The sequence below is a fragment of the Octopus bimaculoides genome, chromosome Z, assembly GCF_046866305.1.
Source record: "Octopus bimaculoides isolate indiv1 chromosome Z, ASM4686630v1, whole genome shotgun sequence".
NCBI lineage: Eukaryota > Metazoa > Mollusca > Cephalopoda > Octopoda > Octopodidae > Octopus > Octopus bimaculoides.
In genome coordinates, this window is record NC_142944.1 from 26,290,265 (window position 1) to 26,312,610 (window position 22,346).

Sequence of the window (22,346 nt, forward strand, 5' to 3'; positions counted from 1 at the left end):
AAGTGCTGCAAATTCTTAAGACACAAGCTTGTATATCATCATAAAATTGATGTCATGTTGATGAACTTGTCTCGGAAAACAAATTTCATTATTTTTCAGTGGCTTTGTCTGAATCTTAGCCCACGCATGCTCTAACTGAGACCGTCACCTGTCAATCAGCGAAGCCACTTCAGTGTCAGCCTGTCTCACTTAATAATGTTATTTTCCTGCCGGCATGTTATGACTTTCAAGCCATATTTGGTCTTCCCGCTTCAGCCATATATAGAAGCTGGCTTTTTCAACCGCCTCCTGTATCCTCCTTATCAGTTTTCTCAGTTCTGAGCTTGAAAACGCAAATCTTCTCTTGAATAGCGTTGTCATTTTTCTTTCAATGAAGCCTCTAGCCCCCACTGCCAGATGGTAGTACTCGACAGTCCATCCCTGTTCTCTGCACTCTTCGATTAGTTTCTCGTATCTCTTCTCCTTTCGTTTCTCTGCATTGTCGATGTTTTCTTCCCATGGTACTGTCAGTTCTAGCAAAATTCCTATTCTCTGTTCTGTGTCCCATATGACTAAGTCTGGTCTTTTTGTTGTTTTTATAAGTGGAAAAATTACTAGACTTCCCAAATCCCTGTATCCCTTCCATCTTTCGTCTATCTCGTATATTTTATTTGGAGGCCTGATTTTATGTCCTTTTCCCTCCTTCTGGAAGTATATTTTCCTGAGTTATGGGCCTATGGCTTGGGAAAGATCCTTTGGTCTTTTTCATGTATATAATGGTTGATGGAATATTAATGAAATGAGGAAAAGAAAATTTTCTTTCAATAGATTTTTGTACATCTTTGACAAATTAGAATTCAGGATGAATCTAAACTTTAGTGTAATGAGACACATACAATGGGGGTATCCAAAATTAACCAGAAACATTCTCTGTGGGACAAGCTTCTGTCACTTGATGTGACTCTCAGGCATCAGTATGCCGACCAGCATCTTCTGTTGAAGTTGTGGTGCATCTTTATTTTTCAGTGCTTCTCCACTGTTCATCAATTTTTGTGATGGCTGAAACAAAGGAACAGCGTGCTCCCATGAAATTCTGTTTTCTACTGAGGAAAACATCAACCAAAACAGTTATCATGCTTCTAATAACTTACAAGGATTCTGCCATGAGCAAGACAAGTTTATGAGTGGTTTTCATGCTTTAGAAATGGTCACTTGTCGCTTGAATACCAACCTTGTTCAGGACAACTGTCAACCCTCCAAACAAATGAAAACATCATGAAAATTCATGAACTGACCTTGTAAGACTGTCTCTAAACAATTGACGAACTTATTGGTATGATTGGTATGTCCTGGAGCTCTTGCAATGAATTTTGAGCAAGGAATTGTGGATGCAAAGAGTTGCATCAAAATTTGTGCCTCACTTACTTATGGAATATCAAAAGCAGTCATGACTGAATGCATGTCATGAACTGAAAGAACAGCTGGAAGTTGAGCTGGACCCTTTTTGTTCCCCCTAATGAAAAAAGTCCTCGAATGGAAAACGTTTTGCAGATGTGGAAGAGGTGAAGGCAAAAATGACAGAGGTATATCATAGACATCACTTTGCAAGAGTTCCAGCACTGCTTTGAACAGTGGAAAACGCATCTAGACCAATGCATTGCTTCAAATGGAGAATACTTTGAAGGTGATAGACATGTAAGTATATCATAGACATGTAAAACTAAGTGAATAAAATAATATTGCAAGATTCTGGTTTCTTTGGGTACCCCCTCGTACATTAAGATGTATTGAATGACCTCAAATGCTACATCTCTCACCGTTTTTATTTGTTTTCTTTATGTATATATGAAGAGAGGATATGATTATAGCAGTTGGAGGAATTCAGTACATTTTCATGTTTCTCTCATTCTCTCTCTCTCTGTTTTGTGTAAGATCATATTTCTTTTTATGTGTATGAGGAGAGGGAAAATGTTTGTCAGTCATATTCAATTAATAAATTGTAATGTCTCTCTGTACATGTGCCAAAGAAGCCATCACCAGAACTTACTGGATGTCCTGTCAGCCTTGCCAAATCACCAGCATAATAAAAATAGCTGTGCTCATTCTGATTGTCTACATAGCTCTTCCTGTCATTGGATATGACTGACAGTGAATGAAATAGCTAGTGGCCAAAATCTCGAAATAATACAGATCCACACAAGTAATGGTGCAACATTTCATCAAGATGGTAACACTGTACAGGCAAGTGATTAGTTGGACTGAGAACCAACATTCAGAACCAAGGAAAAGGATACCATACTATCTGATGTAGAACTTACATTTTCATTCATCTGAATTACTGTGCCTAACTGTGGTCATTACAACTGGTGGCAGGATTGAAGGCAATCCAGTGCCACTACACAAAGAGGATCAACTTGGTGCAAGAGATGAGCTACTCAGAGAGGCTAAAGGAACTGAAATTCTATTCCCTAAAGAGAAGGTGTGAAATATATGCAATGATATACTTATGGAAGATCCTGGAAGGTTTAGCTCCCAACTACAGAATTGAAAGCTATACCAACCATTGAACTGGATGGCACTGCATAGTATCAAAGTTTCTATCTAGAATAAGGACCCAGTACTGTAAAAGCTTGGGTTTCAAGGGTCCACAACTATTCAGCATTCTGTCAAACAGACTCAGAGATTTGCAATGTGCTGATGTGGAGATCTTCAAAAAATTTCTGGACAAATTTTTACCTGAGATACTAGATGATCCTGCATCATGGCAGGAAACACAAAGAACAGCAGCTCTGAAACTATCATCATCATTTAATGTCTATTTTCCATGCTGGCATGGGTTAGATGGTTTGATCAGAACTGTACCAGGATCCAGACTGATTTGGCATGGTTTCCACAGCTGGATGCCCTTCCTAATGCCAACCACTTTACAGTGTGCTGGGAGTACTTTCCCATGGCACTGACACAGGGCTCTTGCAATCCTCTTCACCAGGGGGAGCAGCCTTAAAACCTCTGCTATGGAATATGGGTTTCTAACCTTTGTATGTCCCCTGCATTCAGGGCATACATCTTACTACCATGTACAATCATACAATCTTCCTTTCCCTCAGAGAGAGAAACTTTTCATAACCAACAGCAGTAACAGCTCTCTGAGTTTCCTTTATCCTATTATTGTAGCTATTACACTCTCTGTACATCCTCCTCCACTACCTCTAATGAGCCATCAGGGCATTTGAGAGAATAAATTTCCCAAGTATCTGTAGTTTTTATGAATCCTGTGCATCTTCCACATATGAACACTACTTTCTCTGATAACCTTCCTATTATTCCACTGCACCTCTTGTGTGTCCATAGCGTACACAGGGTACACCATATGGAGTTCCTGCCTACACCTTTCCTACAAATCAAGCAGGGCCACCTACCTGAAGGGGATAAGATCCAGCCTGTCTTCTTGCTTACCTTAGTTTTTGCTAAGTTAACCTTAAGGCTCTTAGATTCCAGGTTTTGCTTCCACACCTGGAATTTCTTTTCTAGCTCTGATATGGAATTTGTTATGAGAGCAAGATCATCAGCATATAGTAGTTCCCAGAGGCTGCCAGTCTTGAATTCCTCTTTTTTAGTCTGGAGGACAATGATGAAAAAGAGGGGAGTGAGGACCGAGCCTTGATGAAACCTACCTGTAAACCGAATTCTTTGCTGTATTTGTGGTTAACTCTCACCTTTCTGACAGTTATCTTTGTACATGACCTGTACAGCTTTCACAAGCTACTCATCTACCTCTAGCCCCATCAGAGCCCACCATATCACACAGTGGGGTACTCTACTGAAGGCTTTCTTTAGATCAACGGATGCCAAGTATGATGGTTTATTCTTAGCTAAGTACTTCTCTTGCAGTTGCCTGACTATCAAAATAGTAGTACTTCTCCCAGGACAAAACCAAACTGTATTTCGTCTAGTTTAATTCTGCTCCTAATTAAGTAGGCTATAACTTTCTCTGTAATTTTCATTACCTAGTCCATAGGTTTGATGCCACTGTAATTGTTTCTATCTAAAGCATCTCCCTTACCCTTGCAACAGCTAACAATAATGCTGCTAAGCCAATATTACACCTTCCTGAATGATCTGATTAACTATGCAGGTGACTAGCCTGTATCCTACCTAATCGGATATTTTGAGCATCTCAGAAATGATTCCAGATGGACCAGGGACTTTCCTGTTTTCATGTCTTAAATTGTTTTATCTACCATACTGCTGTCCACTAGCATAGCTGGTCCTTCTGTTAGGTTCACATGTAGGAGATTCCCTTTATCCCATTCATTCTCCACATTCAACAGTCTTGCATAGTAACTCATCCACACCTCTTTCTTGTCTGCAAGTGCAAGCATACCATTATCCATCTGCACACACTGTCAAGCAATCTGGAACACTTCAAGTTTCTGATCTTCATGCTATAGGACATTGGCAAACCTCTTCTTTTTCTGCTTCTACCCTAGCTAGATAAACCTGACAACTTCCCTTTTAGCTTTCTAGTATGGTCCTTTGGTACCTACCTCTTTTCCATTCTTTTCAAACCTGTCTCTTCTCTTTTATGACCCTGTAAACATCACTATTCCATTAACATGTCACCCTTGGTCTGGCAGAAGCTTTGCTCTAACCACAGATTTGGTCTGTCGCCCTCAGTAGATTGATTGTCCTGTAGGAACTTCCATATGTCTTTATCTCTTCCTTCTCATCAAAAGCTTCATTAAGAACACCTCTAAATCCCTGCCTGTTTGAAGGATCTTTGAGCTTCCACAACCTCCTTTTCCATATCAGATTGCATCTCTGGATCCTTCTGGCTATGAGCCTAAAGTCACTTAACCAATAAAAGATAAAGTTGGACATACTTGGACATTTGGAAGCATACTTCAGTATGACCCATTCCTAATGAATCAACTCCTCTGGCCTCGCCAACACTATTGTTTTCCATTCTAACATATCCAACTTAATGGTGGCAGCCATAAACAATAATGCTCTTTATCACCTTAAAAGTTTCTCTTTCCTCGATGACCACCAGTACAGCTTCTACAGAGCCAGATCCACTGGTCACCCTACTACTTACCAGTAGGTTCTCACTTTAGAAAAGTTTGGCAAAAGCAATGTTTTTGCTGTAAATATCAGCAAGTCCTTTGACCATGTCTGACATTCATATCTTCTATTAAAACTTCCTGCCTATGGGCTTCACTCATCTTTCATCTCTTAGAGTGGTAGCTTCCTATCAAATTGTACCATTATGGCATGTTTTGATGGAACTCTTTCTGTTCCATTCTCAGACAACTGATGTTCCCCAGAGTACACATTTGTCCTACTTTCTGTTCTATATATCAATGACCTATTTGCTGCTACATCCAATGTTGCTTGCTCTTATGTAAATGGCATGACTCTTCATTTCTTTCTGACCTTCCTTAACCATGTATCATCTGCACAAACCCAACTTGCATTGATTCTATGAATGAATATTATAAGATCCCCATTGGAATCATGCTGACCATGTCTTTTTTAACAGCAAAAATAAACAAAAAAAAAAACCTCAAACACTACTCATATCAAGAAAACATCACTGTACCACAACCTCACTAAATATGAACAGCACCCAGTTACAGCCTTCACAGTTGCTAGAAATGATCATTATCACTGAGGTTCTCTCTTCACCATATTCTTTAGGGCCAGAAGATATTTCAGCCTGCAACAGCTGCTGACACTCTACAAGGCTTAAGTGAGGACCACAATGGAGAAGTGCTCCCACATCTGGAATGGTGTTGCTGTTATGCACAAAGACATCCTGGATCTCATCCAATAAAAGTTATTTGACTAATTGACACATTCTAGTTCCTGCTCCACAGGTATGCTGTCTCTTTTTACTGCTTATCTATTACTCCTTAGAGCTTGTATTGTATTCTCATCACTCAGGCATCCCTGACCCACTTAGCACTCCACATTATGTCACTCTTGGTGCATTCCCACCTGTTCTCAGCATCCCTAACTTTTATTCTTGATCCTTCCTCCCCACAACATTGGCCCTCAAAAATGTTTTTCCAGCTTATATCTTTCTCGTAGGTGTTGACATCTAACAGTTAAAAAAAAAACATTAACAGCATCAATTTCACCAGTTTTGGAGGATCTACAAGGGTCCATGAGCTTTGTTCCTGCCTCTACATTCAGCACATAAAAAAAGTTAAAAAAAAGATTAGAGCTTTACTGAAGACAATGACTAAATAATCACTTATCAAGTCATTAGTAACCTAGGTCTTTATGCTCAACAATCTTCCTTCACAACAATTATACTGGTTTGCAATTGTAGTGATGGAGCATAATATCAAGAAATTGATGATGTTGCAATGCTCCATATCATTAAAAAATGAGAGAAGTATTATGACATAAATTAAAAATTTGTTTAAAATAAATATCAGCAATATATTGGAGTAAAATTTTATCAACTTTACTTTTCCTCTATGAATTGAGACTTGTACCTAAGTAAAGAAAAAAAATTTGCAATAGAAATTTTAAAAAATACAGAAGTTACAATACTTATTGCAAAATATAATTTACTGAACAGATTTGAGGAATGAAATGGAAATATACTTTATTTCGAAAATAAAATAAATTGTTGGCAATTGTAAATCACCACCATTAATTTTTAAGAATTATTTATATATAAAAAACAAGAAATATTATCTTTCAAGAAGATAAGAATATTCAGTCCAGAACTTATTGGCAATCATATCAACATTAAGAGTTAAAATCCTTGGTTGGTATTTCTTTGGTTGTGTACTAGATGATGTGATACTGGTAAAAGTTTCTGATTCTTCATTTTTCTGAAAAAAATAAAGTTTTGATCTGAATTCATGTTTTGAAGCAATTACTGAAAGAATAATATTTTCCAGGGTTTAAATAAACATACATAAACTGTGGTAAAAAAAAAAAGATTACTCCCTATTTTACATGTTAATCATACATCACCACTGTCAGCCTGATGTAGAATCCACTTGCAACAGTAATAAAGACTTTCCTGTCTATGAAGCAATGAATGAACCTCTATGTGGTTTCTTAACCTAATAGAAATAGCTCCTATCATCTTAGAAAAAGACATGTTAGATAACGTCCTTGAGTTCCTTGCAGAAAAAAAAAAAAATCTGGTCTAGATAGGTCTGCTCAGTCATATCTACTCTGGGCCTAAACTCCAAGTCCCAGTTTTCATTTCTCTAAATTGTTTTTTGGATGCTTTCAATAGTTGTTCAACTATTTTTTGACCAGATTAAAGGACATCTATATTACATCACTTCCTTCTGAACTTATTGTAGCTTCAAAGCACACAACTAACAACTCTGGTCTTGTACATTTATTGTACCAACAATACTGGCTTGCAAAGAACCTTAAGAATTTGTCATCTTGAATTGTCTGCATTAGTTCATATCCTCACTTAATCACCAGCTGAAACATTTGATTTCTTCTTTATAAGCAACAAACTAACAAGTGAAGTCAAATAGCCACTCCTAAACTACTTCACACAGGTAGGAAGTAGCCAATCCTTCATAGCTGCCACTTCTCTGGATCAGTATAGATGCCATCTTCGTCCAAAACATGTCCGAGATACTTCACTTCCTTCTAGAACAGATAACACTTCTTCAGGCTTAACTTGAGACATGCAGTTCAAAACCTCTTGAATACCTCTGACAACCTCTCTATCTCCCCTGATTGAAAGTCCATCCAAATATGATGATATCAAGATAGATGAGAGCTGTCTGCCAGTGTAGGCCGTCCAGTACCCAACCCATGAGGCACTCGAATGTTGCAGGAGCATTACACAAACCAAATGGCATGACTTTGAACTACCACAAACCGTTCATATGAAAATGCAGTCTTTTCCTTATCTTTCTTGGCAACCTTGACTTGATGGTATCCTGCTTTAATATCTAAAGTAGAGAACCACTGGGCCCCTGCTAAAGCATCAAGTGTGTTATCAATTCTGGGCATGGGATACACATCCTTCACTGTTACTTCATTCATAGCTCAATAATCCACACAACACCTCAGTGAGCTGTCTTTCTTCTGCACCAAAACAGCTGCTGATGCCCAGGGACTGCATGACTTTCCTATTACCCCCTAACATTGATAGTCTTCCATTTCCTGTTGCTGAGCTGGTTGTTTGATTGGGCGATGATCCTGTGTCAATATGGTGCTCCACCAGATCTGTGCAATCAAGATCTAGGTCTCATGCACAGAAAAGATCAGCATACTTCACAAGCAGCTGCCTCAACCACATCTGAGTGTCATCCAAGCACTGACAATTCTGTGCAAACAAATCTTGTAAATGTACCGGTAGACCTCCCACTTCCTCCGACTACACTCCTTCTGTAGGTACACAGCCAACACTACTCCTGGTTCACTTCCTGACAGTCCCACAATTTGTTCTTTGCAAATCTTCTGTCTCCCATGAGAAATTAGCCGCCACAACTAGCACTTCATCACTACTTGTCTCCTCCAGGGTTTGCCCCACCATCACTCCAGCCTTCATCTTGCATTGTCTGTCGAGCTCCACCATCCCAAGATAGCCATCAAATGAGCCACTCACACTACATTGGAGCAGTCGATCCAATCTCAGTGGAATCACTGTCATCCGCAATGCCCTCACCTCACCACCAGTAGTGGTCCACTTTACCATCTTGACAGGGACTGATCTTCCTTTCACCCAATGCTTCATGGAGCAGAAGTCCAGCTAACACCCCTAGCCAAGTAATCCACACCCAAGAGACAAGGATCCTTCATATCCACCACATGGACAGAAAGCATGACCTCTTGCCCTGCAAGAGGTCATGCTTCAGTCGGGACATCAACAGGTGCCCTCAGTTCAGTATAATGACCAGTAAACACTACATAACTGCTGTGATAACTCTGGTAAATCTCAAGGCCAAATCAATCACAAAGGAACACTAATAGCTGTCAATCTTCCCATCCACTTTTATGCTGTCAATCACAGTCATTTTACATCCTCTCAGATGTGGGGCTGTTGCCCCTTAACATCAGCTCCTTCCAGTTTCCTGACTCTCCTTTATTTTATGAGCACGGCAGTCAGATGTTCAGTACTCTCTCCTAAATGTAAACTTTCTATTATCATTCTACTTTTGTTCTCTTTTCAAGCTGTAACAATCTTGCTTCTTGTGTCTTGGCTTCCCACGGTGCCAGCAACTTCTTCCAACCATCTCTTGCTCTTTCTTCTTCAAACAGCTTTCATTGAATCTTCCTGCTTCCCATACTTGCTTTGAATCTGGAACTGTAGACCACCTGGGAACTTCTTGTGCTAGACTCAAATTCCAGAGCTCTAGCCAGTGCCTCTTGCATAATATTCAATTGTGCCTGTTCAACTTGAACTTTAAGCTCTGCACTGCCCAGGGTAACAATTAACTGCTCTTTCATCAGAAGAGTCAAGAGGTCAGGTGTTGCCGTAGGGTATGCTTTATGTGCCACACTCTGTAGGTCCTGTGCAAGCTGTTGTAGTGACAAGCTATTGTAGTGAATTACATGAATCCGAAATCATACATTTCACTTGGGCACATAGTGCCATATCTCCTCTCTAACACTTTAGCTAGTGAAAAATAATGGCCTCTGTCCTCCACTGACAACTGGCCAAGCACCTCTAGTGCAGCACCCTTAGCAAGCTGAACTATTTTTACCTATTGTCCACCCATTCTTGTCAGCCAACAGATTAAACTGGACACAGTAGGCCTTCCATGATACTTTGCCATCAAATTCTTGTGGCTTCTTCTTAATGGGAACTCTACTGCAGCCTTGCACTTTGCTAATTGAGGCCTAAATATTGGAGCCTCATGATTCAGTCCGGTATCCAAAATTGCCTCCTGACCACCAGCAGGTACACCCACTCCTGGAAGAGCACCCCTAGAGGTTTGGATATTTTCAAAATTCAATACACGTTGTCCATCATTTCCAAACACTCTCTGCACATCAGGCTGTGGCTCAGCAGCACAAAACTGTTCTACGTCTTCCATTCTCTCATTAAACATTTTCAACTGTTCATCTACATGTTGCTTACACCATGTAATATCATCACTCACCTTACATCTGTACTGTTGTAATTCTTCACATATCTTTTTCTTGAACTGTTGTTATCCCTTTTGCAACTGCTGTTGATCCTTCTCCATTCTTCTCTTGAATATGTCCAGTTGTCCCTGCAAATGTGTGTGCTGTGCTTTCTGCTCTTCCTTAAACTCAGTCAGTCTGTCACTTTGGTTTTGTAATATTTTCATGATTGCAGCCAGAAATATCACTTCCTTCCCTGCCTGCCTCCTCGTGCACACTCCTTCCCGGAATTTTTCAAAGGAGGGCACAAGGTCAGAAGGGAATACAATTCCAGGAGAAAAGGGCATAATAACATTATTTAGAAGGGCGCACTTCTTTTCTTGAGTGCGCCCTGTCTTCCAACTCCCATAGCAAATAATTGGCTCACAGCAGCAATAAAAATCCCATTTCTGAATTTCTGACACCAAATGTTGTAAAATGTGACCTCCAACAGTCAAGTCAGTTACTAGGAAACTGCAGGATAACCCAGTAAGCCAACTTGCTTAGTGTGCAAGAAGTAATTGTACCTGGCTGGATGTCTTCTTCATCATCAGGGTTCACTTTGACAGGTCACATCACATCTTTATGTCAACTGTCTTCGTTGCCAAATTCACACTTACTGTTTCTGAAGCGAACTTCACACTGAGTGTCTTTTTCTTGTTTGTTTATGCTGTCATCTTCACACTCTGCATTCTTTATGTTACTAATTGATACTGCACATTCCTTTACCAGTTCAAATCATCCACCTCACAGCAAAGACACACAAAACAAAGAAAAATGTGCAGCATGCTTCAAATTAGTCACTTGATCAATCACGTAATATTTCTCCTTTGTAACAATAACATAAAGTGAGAAAGACAAATTATGGATATAAAATATAAGAAAGATATAACTTGAATAAGTCATTGCTAAAATGCTAAAATTGTTATCAGAAATTGTTATCTTGCTAGTCAGATTCGATGGAAAGATATAATTTCTACATTCTATCAAATTAACATAATTATCAACAACTCATAATGCTATTGAGGGTAAAAGGGTATTATGAAATAACTATGGACCTTATTTATAATCTATTAACTTTTTCAATGTAACACCTTCCTTAAACACTTCATTATCCATTGAAAATGAAACCATTTTTAGTGTGCTTTAGCTGAGCAGACTGAAGTTACCTACCAAAAACAAGTAATTCCAAGACAAAAGTAATTCACCAAAACTAGGATCTGCAGAAAGGATAGATAACTGACAGACAATGATAATGGTTGTGCAATTTAGTTGTTATCAAGCAGTCCAATGATATATATATAAAGTTGACAAATGATAAGCTGCAACTCATAAATCTGTTTTTGTAGTATTCCATGTCTCTACAATATACACACACCAACATGCAGTGATGAATCATATAAAGTGCAGTGTGATATTTTGGACATGTCACATCATCTCCACTGTTGAATTTATTTCTGTGTACCTTTCTAAATTTGTTGGTGACTGTAGTGAAACTGGGCAAGTTGCTGTTTCTCTGTACTTATTGTGATAGTCTGCATCAAGCACAGTGTTTGGGACTAGTGAGGCTATTGGTGTGCATATGTTTATATGTTTGTCTGGGCTGAGTGAGAAGATCAAGCATATTTATAAACAAAGTTATTCTAGTTATGACCATCCTGTCCTGTTGTCTATGAAGAAATATACTGCCTAGTATATCCTTTTCTTATGGTATCATTTGAGATTTGGCTACTATTTATAACATTGAATGAGAGGGAGATAAGAAATAGGAAGATCTGTATCTAATTAGTAAATTAAGACAGGTGTGACAACATGGTAAGAAGTTTGCTTCCTAACAACATGGTTTCAAGTTCAGTCCAACTGTGTGGTACCTTGTCTTTGGGCTGACCAAAGCCTTGATTGGATTTGGTAGAGGGAAAATGAAAGAAGCCCATCATATATATATATATATATATATATATATATATATACACACACACACATATATATATATACATACACATACATATACATATATACTCTGGGGTCTTGAATAATCTTCGTCCCACTTATCAATGTTAAAAACATCATATATATATATATATATATATATATATATATATATATATACATATACATATATATATATATATACATATATATATATACATACATACATATATATAATACATACATACATACATATATAATACATACACACGCACACACACACACACATATATATATATACATGCACATATAAATATATATGAACTAGCTCACTCCTACCTCATTTTAATCACCTCACCAAAAGAATAGAAAACCAGATGTTCAGATAAGCAATATTGTTTTTCAGTCGGCATAACTACAGAGTTGTACCCCCCAGACTTTAGAAGGTCATAACTTTCTGAAAAATGAATATTTTTTAATGAAATTTTCTATGCATATAGTATTTATTATGTAGATTCTGAATATACAAAAATTTTCGGTAAAAGTATTTTGGAATGGGGGTGGGGGACAATTTTCGGAAATTCCAACAGAGTCCACTTAAATTCTTCTTAACTTCCAGGAAAATGAATATTTTTTCGTGAAATTTTCTACAAATATACCTTGATGTATGTACATTTCGAGCATGTAGGAATTTTGAAGGAAACAACTGCAGGTTATTTTTGAGAAGTGTTCCCCACTCGGTGGTGTTTCGGAGCAAGTCGTCCATAATTGTTTCATTTTTCTCTAACGCTTCTCAAAAATAACCTGCAGTTGTTTCCTTCAAAATTCCTACATGCTCGAAATGTACATACATCAAGATAAATATGTAGAAAATTTCTTGAAAAATATTCTTTTTCCTGGAAGTTAAGAAGAATTTAAGTGGACTCTGTTGGAATTTCCGAAAATTGTCCCCCACCCCCATTCCAAAACACTTTTACCAGAAATTTTTGTATATTCAGAATCTACATAATAAATACTAAATGCATAGAAAATTTCATTAAAAAAATATTCATTTTTCTGAAAGTTATGACCTTCCAAAGTCTGGGGGGTACAACTCTGTAGTTATGCCTTTCAGTCTAGTACATCTAATCCTCTTTCAGCGCAGATCATCATAATTACCTTATTAGTTCATTTCATTATTCCATCTATTTCATTACCTATGTAAACATAGTTTCGTCTTCCATGCTGTATGTTTAAAAAAATAAACGTAAGATCCCTTCACTCGATCCAATTCTCTCTCATTCTCCTTCTCTTCCACACTCATTTATTATTGTCACTTATTCATTCATTTATCTAATTTTGTCACAGATTGGCTGCCCGAAAACTCTTGGTTATAGCTCTAGTTGAGATTTTCAAATGCCCAATTCTATCTCCCTATTATCATAATATTCTCTGACACTGGCAGACTTAGTCTCTGCTGTTTCGCAGTGCAGCCACCCTCCCACCTCCACCACCTGTACTGGAAGTCTCTATCCTTTGACCTCTATTGGATGTCTCCTATGAACACTTCTAAAGGCTTAATGCTTCCCCATCCCTACTTAGGGTTTATCTCCTACGTAAGGTAGTGATCATGTTGTGCATAAAAATGATGGTGTGGTGTATGCAGGTTGAAGACTATTGTACATACATGAATTCTGCTAAATGCGAGCTTTCTTTTCAGGTACATGACACTGCTCTCCCCCATCCCAGGGTCTCACAGGCCCACACCTCCCACACCCTTAGGGTTGGCACACTCGACATGGGTACACTAAAAGGTAGGTCTGATTTGAGATGCTTGAACGGAGACATGTAGATTTGTGCTGCATCCAAGAAGTAAGGTGGAGAGGAGGTTCTGCTAGGTGATACATGAAGGAGTCATACCATAGTCAACTGCTACAAAGGTAAAGGTGACGTTTCAGATACAAAAATTTACAGAGATATCAAGTTTTTGAATCAGGTAACGAAGGTCACGGAGAGGGTCAAAGCCCAACTAATTAGGGGGAGGGTCAGTTTAGATGAGATGAAGTTTGGGTTCGTGCCAGGGAAAAGCACTACTGATGCTATATTTCTGGTAAGACAGCTTCAGGAGAAATACCTGGCCAAAGATAAACCTCTGTACCTGGCTTTCGTTGACATGGAGAAAGCCTTTGACAGGGTCCCCCGATCCCTCATCTGGTGGTCAATGATGAAATTAGGGATAGAAGAATGGTTAGTGAGTGCTGTGCAAGCCATGTACAGAGACGCTGTCAGTAAGGTGAAGGTTGGCAATGAGTACAGTGAAAAATTCCGGGTAGAATTCTACCAAGGATCAGTCCTCAGCCCCCTCTTATTCATCATAGTCCTCCAGGCAATAACAGAGGAATTCAAGACAGGATGCCCCTGGAAGCTCCTCTATGTTGATGACCTTTCTCTAACAGCTGAGTCACTATCAGAACTAGAGGGGAAGTTTCAGGTGTGGAAGCAAGGATTAGAATTGAAGGGCCTTAGAGTTAACCTAGCTAAAACCAAAATCTAAATAAGTAGGAAGGCAGACAAACCACAAATCCCTTCAGGTAGATGGCCCTGCTCGATCTGTAGAAAAGGCGTAGGTAGAAACTCCATAAGATGTACCCAGTGTAAGCTATGGACACATAAGAGGTGCAGCAATATCAAAGGAAGGCTAACTAGGAAGATAGTTTTTGTATATGGCAGATGCTCAGGAGCAAAAACACTGAAAATGTGCAGGGAACAGCTTCCATCACATTCTAGGAGGAAAAACTACAAGTCGTTGATAGCTTCTGTTACCTAGGTAACCAAGTCAGTAGTGGAGGTGGATGCTCTGAAAGTGTAGCTGCTAGAATAAGAATAGCTTGGACAAAGTCCAGAGAGCTCATACCTGTGTTGGTGACAAAGGGCCTCTTGCTCAGAGTAAAAGGTAAACTGTTTGACTCATGTGTGTGAGCAGCCATGCTACATGGCAGTGAAACATGGGCTGTGACTGCTGAGGACATTTATAAGCTTGCAAGAAATGAAGCCACTATGCCCTACTGGATGTGTAATGTCAGAGTGCATACATGACAGAGTGTAAGTGCCCAAGCATCAGATGTGGTGTGCAAGAGAGACAACTGCGCTGGTATGGTCATTTGGCGAGAATAGATGAGGATAGCTGTGGGAAAAAGTGTCACATTCTAGCAATTGAGGGAACCTGTGGAAGAGGTAGACCCAGGAAGACCTGGGATATGAGGTGGTGAAGCACGACCTTCGAACATTAGGCCTCACTGTGGCAATGACTAGTGACTGAGACCTTTGGAGATATGCTATGCTTGAGAAGACCTGACAAGCCAAGTGAGACAGTAACTGTGGCCTATGTCAGTGCTGTATAACCAGTCCATTTAAGAGTACCTTTCAATCATTGGACAATAAACTACACTTGCGAAGACCTGTTCAGGCAAGTGAAATCATTTTCTTGGCCAATGACAGTACTGCTTGATTGGCACCCATGCCAGTGGAACATAAAAAGCACCATTCGAGCATGATCGTTGCCAGCATTGCCTGACTGGCTCCTGTGCCAGTGGCATGTAAAAAACACCATTCAAGCATGGTCATTGCCAGTGCAGCTGGACTGGCTCTTGTGCAGGTGGCACGTAAAAAGCACCATTTTAACGTGGTCGATGCCAGTACCCCTGACTGGCCCTTGTGCCAGTGGCACATAAAAGCAGCCACTACACTCTCGGAGTGGTTGGCATTAGGAAAGGCATCCTGCTGTAGAAACTTTGCCAGATCAGATTGGAGCATGGTGCAGCCTTCTGGCTCGCCAGCCCTCAGTCAAACTGTCCAACCAAAGCGGACATTAAACGACAACGATGATGATATGACAAAAAAAAGAACATTACAAGTAATAAGGTATATAAACTAAATAACTAATTCTGGTTTTAAAAAAAAAGCAAGGGTGACAGCCTAGAAAATTTTAAATAACGATTTCTCATTTAGGCACAAGGCCAACAATTTGTGGAGAGGGATAAGTGGTTTAAAGCGGCCCAGTACATTACTGGTATTTTACTTTATCGATTCTGTAGGGATGAAAGGTAAAGCTAACCTCAGTAGGATTGAATTTAGAACATAATGGACCATAACTCTATGCTGCAAGGCACATTGCCCAATATTTAGGCACAAGGCCAGCAATTTAAAGGGAAGGGGAAAGTCGAGTAAACTGACTCCCATTACTAGTACAAAACAACAAACTCTGGGGAATTCATTATTGTTTTGACTGACACAAATTGTAAATCAGCATGACAAAAAAAAAAACATGACAGGAATGGGAAGAAAACCTGAAGTGTTCTATTTCTTTTCATAACGCTTGGAAGGAAAATATTTATCCACAATATATGTAGCCAACATTCATGCATATGAGCCTTCAATATTTTAGGGCAAAGATCAATCATTTCAAGACACAACATATCTACTTCAGGACACATAGAAAACAAGGAAATTACTGTCAGAAAATATACTTTGCAATGACCCAGAGGCTATAAAAACTGCCCCAGTCTGTAACATACACACGAGTTTACTGCTACTCCACACTGTAGTCAGCAAATTTACATTTTCAATTTCTCTACGATTTCTCTATCAATCACCAACACAAATTCTACACAAACTAAGAACTTCAATGACAAACTTTTTATCCTTGCAGGACAAGCTTTTTACAGAATAAGCATTTAACAACATCAACACAACTCAAGTAATTTCTCTTTGAACTTTTTTCATATCATGGCAGAGAAAAGAGTATTTCTATAGAAGAAAAGCAAGCATTTGCTATCATGGTGAACAAATGCAAAGAGGAGTATGATTCTGAATTAGAGCGAATGAAAGGGAAAACTCATTGGGATGCTAAAGGAAACGCTATGTCCTAGACACCCCAAAACAGGGATATCTTGCCAAAGCAGTTCGTTTTTTTACTCGAATTTGGCTGGTGTCAAAAACTTTGATCAACTATTTGATTCTGCTATTAAAGTAGCCAAATGCTGCTATGAAAAATATCTGAATGGTGAACTTGACAGCGCTGAAAAAAATCCAAAGAAACGTTTCAAAATTGTTAGAAGAGGTTGTAAAACAAAAGCACCAGGTATGAGAAATGCTTTATTTGAACGGTTTGTGGATGTTAGAACACTGCTGCATGCGAGATTACCACAAACTCTTTTCCTATTAAAGGCTGAGAAATTTTGTGAGGGGTGGATTTATCAACTTGCAGACACACAAACTGAGGAAAAGCTTTGTTTTTCAAAAAGCTAGATGAAAGGTTGGCAAAAAGAGTATGGGGTATCACTGAAATTTCCAAACAAATGCACTTCAATCCCCAAAGAGCAATGTATTGAGTGCATTCCAGATTATTTGAAGAACATATTGAGTGTGCATTGTTATTTCCTTGACAAATTTGGTGTAGATCCTCCTACTATCAATGGAGATCAAATGCCCTTGCATCAGAATAAAAGTAGAAGACAAGCTAGCTTATTCAGAAATCAAGATACGTTTGTCTTGGAAATGTATCACAGTATTCACCCAGGTTAGCAATGATACCAAAATCAATCTTACCCCAGAGTTTGTATTTAAAGGAACTGGAAAAAGACCACCACTACTGAATGCCCTGCCTAGAATGAGATATCAATGGTCTCCTAAAGGACAGCTGCTCTGTACTATTGAAAACCTTCCAAACCGAGTCAATATGTTTTCACATGCAAACTTTGCCATTTATATGCTCAATGATTACATGGTGCATTTGATGCCAGAGGTGAGAAATGCCCTCTGGAAAAGAGGTTATGTGCTAGTCATCATCGGTGTGGTGTCACCGGATTTGTTCAAGTTAACAACACGCACTTGCACAAACAACTAAAAGCAAAATAGAAAAAGCAAGGAAGCTAGAAAAGTTAGTTCAAACTCTAAATAAAATACCCACGCCCAATCAATCCAAGATGATGCAAATGCTACATCAAGCACATGCAGATTACAAGATTGATGCTGAAGCTGCTTTCAAGTTGATGTGGGCCACAAATGCTTTCGATCAAATCATGCATCTCGTCGGTCTGTCGGTGACAGAGTTTTGTCTAGAGATGATGTCAAAACCCTGCCCAAATACTATTCAGAGAATCATTTAGAACTTAATTCCACCAAAAGGGGTCAAGTGTGCAAACAACATTGAAGGCTCAAAACTATTTGATGGTGACGGCATTGAGGGAAAAACTGCCGAAAATAAATCAGAAAATGAAAGCAAGCTATCTGGGAATCTTTTGAAGGCAATTGACCCATTTGGAGAAATCCCCATGGAGGTTTTGCTGGAGCCAAAGCACAGCCAGCCAAACATGATGATGGGAAGCTCTATCTCTCTTGTAGGAATCAGCAGGCGATATTCTTACGGTAGTAGAAAAGGAATTTTTAACTCCTATTTCTAAATTCAGTATGTGGTGAAGCAATTAGTTGACCCCTAATTATAATTATGTTTATAATTATAGAATATTTGTGTAAATTTACCTAAAGAGGTTATTTTAACATACCGATCTACTTGGTAAAATTATTAATTAATTAATTTTACCCTTTTATTATTAATATTGAAATTATATATATATATTATATATATATATTATATACATATGTGTGTGTGTGTGTGTGTGTGTGTGTGTGCGTGCGTGCGAGTCTGTGTAGATATGTATATATTTGAGTTTTGTTGTCTCAATCTATATAATAACTTAATTTGAAAAATTATCAGTGGACCAATTCTGAATTGCTTCATTTTAGTGCACATTATTGTAGTTAATGTTAAATTTATCATTATATTAGTATCTAATATTAATTACATATCACAAATAAGGTATCTTCATTTTACTAAATAAATATGTGTATAAACACACTTATTTGATTTATCAATTAATTGATGATAATTATAATAATAATAATGATGATAATAAATAGTTTCATTTAACTTACTAAATAAATTTAATAACCAAAATAATAATTATTATAGTATTGTACAGTTTATAAATTGTATTCTTAGTACAACAATGTTGTTTGTTAGTTCTGAAAGTATTGATAGAGTTTGGATATGCACTATGTATGGTCCTTCAATTTGTAAATAATAATATTGATTAGTCATTGAGAACAGTTCTTAATACTTGTTTGATTTATATTATTGATTTCTATTGGACCACTAAATTCTACTCTTCCATAATATATGAATAACGATTATTATTGATTTCGTTTTTGGATTGCAAGATTCTTTATGTGAGTTCATGTGTTGAAGTATATTCTGTTGAGTCTGGGGAGAGTCATTCTCTTTTAGTACCATATAATTTAACACACTGGTAAAATTTCCACTTATTTCTTTTTTATTTTTCTAAAATTTTTGTTGCGTCTTGCAACCTTTTCAATAGTTTTGACTCTGTCCATTATTCACACTGCGTTCTTTTTGTTTGTTTGTGTGCATGTGTGTGTGTGTGTGTGTGTGTGCATACACATGCATGTATATATCATTATTTAAGTAACTTCAAATCTGGTTACCCCTAAAAAATTAGCAAATTTGATTTCCATTACTATAACCTAAATATGTATCTATGGGGTATTTGGGGTATTGCATTTACAGCCTTAAGTCTATATTAATGTTTATTACGGAATTCTCCCTACAATAAATTAAGTAAACAAGGAAAATTTTTATTAGGTTTCTATTCATATCTACTATGGAATTATCCCTCCAAGAAAACAATAAATATAGAAGATTAGTATTAGTTAATTTAAACAATAATTTTTTTTCTATCAAATAATTTAAATAAATAGAAGAGTTATTGTATTGAAGATTTAATTGTTTATATATTTTTTTGTTGCAGTTCTAAATAGGGAAAGACATAGATACTAATTATATACATACAGGGGTTGGACAAAATAATGTAAACGCCTTAAAATTTCAAACAAATTTAATTTTAATATGGGGTAGGACAGCCTTTGGCAGTAATTACAGCTTGAATTCTATGAGGTATGGACTCATACAAAGTTTGAATTGTTTCCAAAGGAATTTTTGTCCATTCTTCAGCTAAAACAGTCTCCGGTTCTTGTAGTGATGATGGTGGAGGATATCAACTCTTTACTTGTTTCTCTAAAATGCACCATAAATGTTCAATAATATTAAGATCTGGGGACTGTTGTGACCAGATAAGATGTTCAACTTTATTAGAATATTCCTCGTGGCATTCAATAACAACTTTAGCTGTTTGAATTGGTGCATTACCATTCTGAAAGATTACATTTCCCTCTGGAAACAGTTCCTCAAACATAGGATGAATTTGATCAGATAAAATGCTTAAATAGTCTTCACTATTAATTCTGCCATGAAGGGAAACCATTGGGCCAGTGGATTTCCAAGATATAGCCCCCAAGATCATCGCAGATCCTCCTCCATGTTTAACGGTTGGAAGAAAGCAGTCTGGGTCAAATGCTTTTTTGGCTGTCTCCACATGTATACTTGGCCAGTGGTCAGATATAAGGTAAAGGATTATTTGTCCGAGAAAGTAACATTCTACTATTGCTCTAGGGACCAATTCTGTAGGTCCACTCTAAATGCTTTGCAATGTTTGTTTTTGAAAGTAGTGGTTTTTTGATTGTAGCCCTCCCATGAAATCCAGCTTTGTGCAGCTCCCGGCAGACAGTTTTTGTGGAAACTGGGTTCTCAAGGTGGTTATTAAGCTCTGCAGTAATTTTGGGAGCATACTTTTGTGATCCTTTCTAACAATTTGCATAAGAGTCTGACAGTCCCTATCTGAAAGTTTTGGTTTTCTTCTGAAGTTTTGTTTCGACGAGGAGGTTTTTCCCTCTTTCTCATAGGCTGTCATTACTTTTGAGATGGTACTTCTTGATACACCAAACATTTTGGCTGTTTTTGTTATGCTAGCACCAACAATTTGACTTCTTTGAAAGTCCGCTAGATCTGTCATTGTAATGAATTTTAATTACCTTTTTCTGATGATATCTGAAAAGAAACAGCAATTTTAGCAAAACATATTAAGCAACACTAATAATAAATCCCAAAACAAGCTTTTGAGGGTTTTATAGATATTTCAAAGTTATGATGCTAGGTGTTTCCTTTATTTTGTCCAACCCCTGTATATATACACACCTATTTTATTGTTGTATGTTGTGGTGACAAGGGACTCTCTTGGACATGAATGGGTTTCAATTTGTATGTGTTTGAGATGTAATAAAGTGAATTTTGATGGCTGTGGATTGCACTTACTTGGTTGAATTGTCCATTAGAGTGTTTTTGCTGTCTTTTAATTGTAATTAAAGAAAGAAAAAATTAAAAGAACCAGGTAAGTGGGGATGGAGAAAAGAGAAAATAGAAAAACATTTCAGTTTTGACAAGGTAGCATCTATAAAAGTATCAAGATGGAAAAAATAAAATAAAACGAGGAAAAGAGAAAGATAAGTTGTAATAAAATAATCATGTGTATATACCCATGCCCAGAGAACAGCACTATATAGATATGGAGTGCATAGAGGCCCAATGAGGTGCAGTTTTTGACAAATTTTTCATTTTATATACACCTTGAACCAAAGGTTGGAACTTTTGAATTCTTGCAGACATGCCTCGAAAACTAGAATGTCTAATGGGAAAATACCATATAGGTAACATTGATTTCATATTTGAATTTGATTTTTCACTTTAACTGCCATCACCTTGCATAACATTCATTTCACATTTTCACCTTTCAAAAAAACCTTTGACTGTGTACAAACTACATTTTTTATTTTTATTTTTTTACTTACATGCTTCCCTTCATAAACCATATGAAAACTTTTTTATATATTGCAATTTTGCCTACAGAACTTTTCAACGATGATTTTAAATGCACACTCAAGAAAGAACATCTATCATTGTCCAAATGGATTTTCTTAGTTATTTTATTTTATTATTATTACTATTATTCCAGGTATTATAGTAATAATAATAAAATAAAACCTGGAATCAAAGAGCCTTAACGTTAACTTAGCTAAGACTAAAGTTGTTGTTAGCGCAAAAGGAGATAAGACTCTCATTCTGGCTGGTAAATAGCCCTGTTCAATATATAGGAAAGGCATAGGACATAACTCCATTTGCTGCACCATGTGTAGGCTATGGACACATAAGAGATGCAGTGGAATTGTAGAAAGGTTATCAGATAAGGTTGCTTTCATGTATGGCAGATGAACAGGAACAGTAAGTACTAAGAGCACAAAGGACTTAAATTCTCTCAAATGCCCAGGAGGCCTTCTTGAGGTAATAGATAGTTTCTGCTATTTATGTCACCAAATTAGTA

At 37.6% G+C, this 22,346-nt stretch overlaps 1 protein-coding gene across 6 annotated transcripts in view; it reads right to left on the reverse strand.

Moving 5' to 3' along the window:
* Positions 1-6,572: 6,572 nt before the first annotated feature.
* Positions 6,573-22,346, reverse strand: part of LOC106880761 (putative tRNA(His) guanylyltransferase) — a 104,973-nt gene continuing 89,199 nt past the window's right edge. For 2 of the 6 annotated variants that reach the window (XM_014930859.3, XM_089364987.1), the window contains exon 7: positions 6,573-6,830. In XM_014930859.3, coding sequence (XP_014786345.3) covers positions 6,687-6,830 — 144 coding nt within the window. In that variant the 3' untranslated portion in view covers positions 6,573-6,686. Of the gene's footprint in view, positions 6,831-10,616; positions 10,918-19,887; positions 21,020-22,346 lie in introns of those variants that run through there. The other 4 variants (XR_016244723.1, XR_016244724.1, XM_089364986.1 and 1 more) reach the window with 4 other exon arrangements.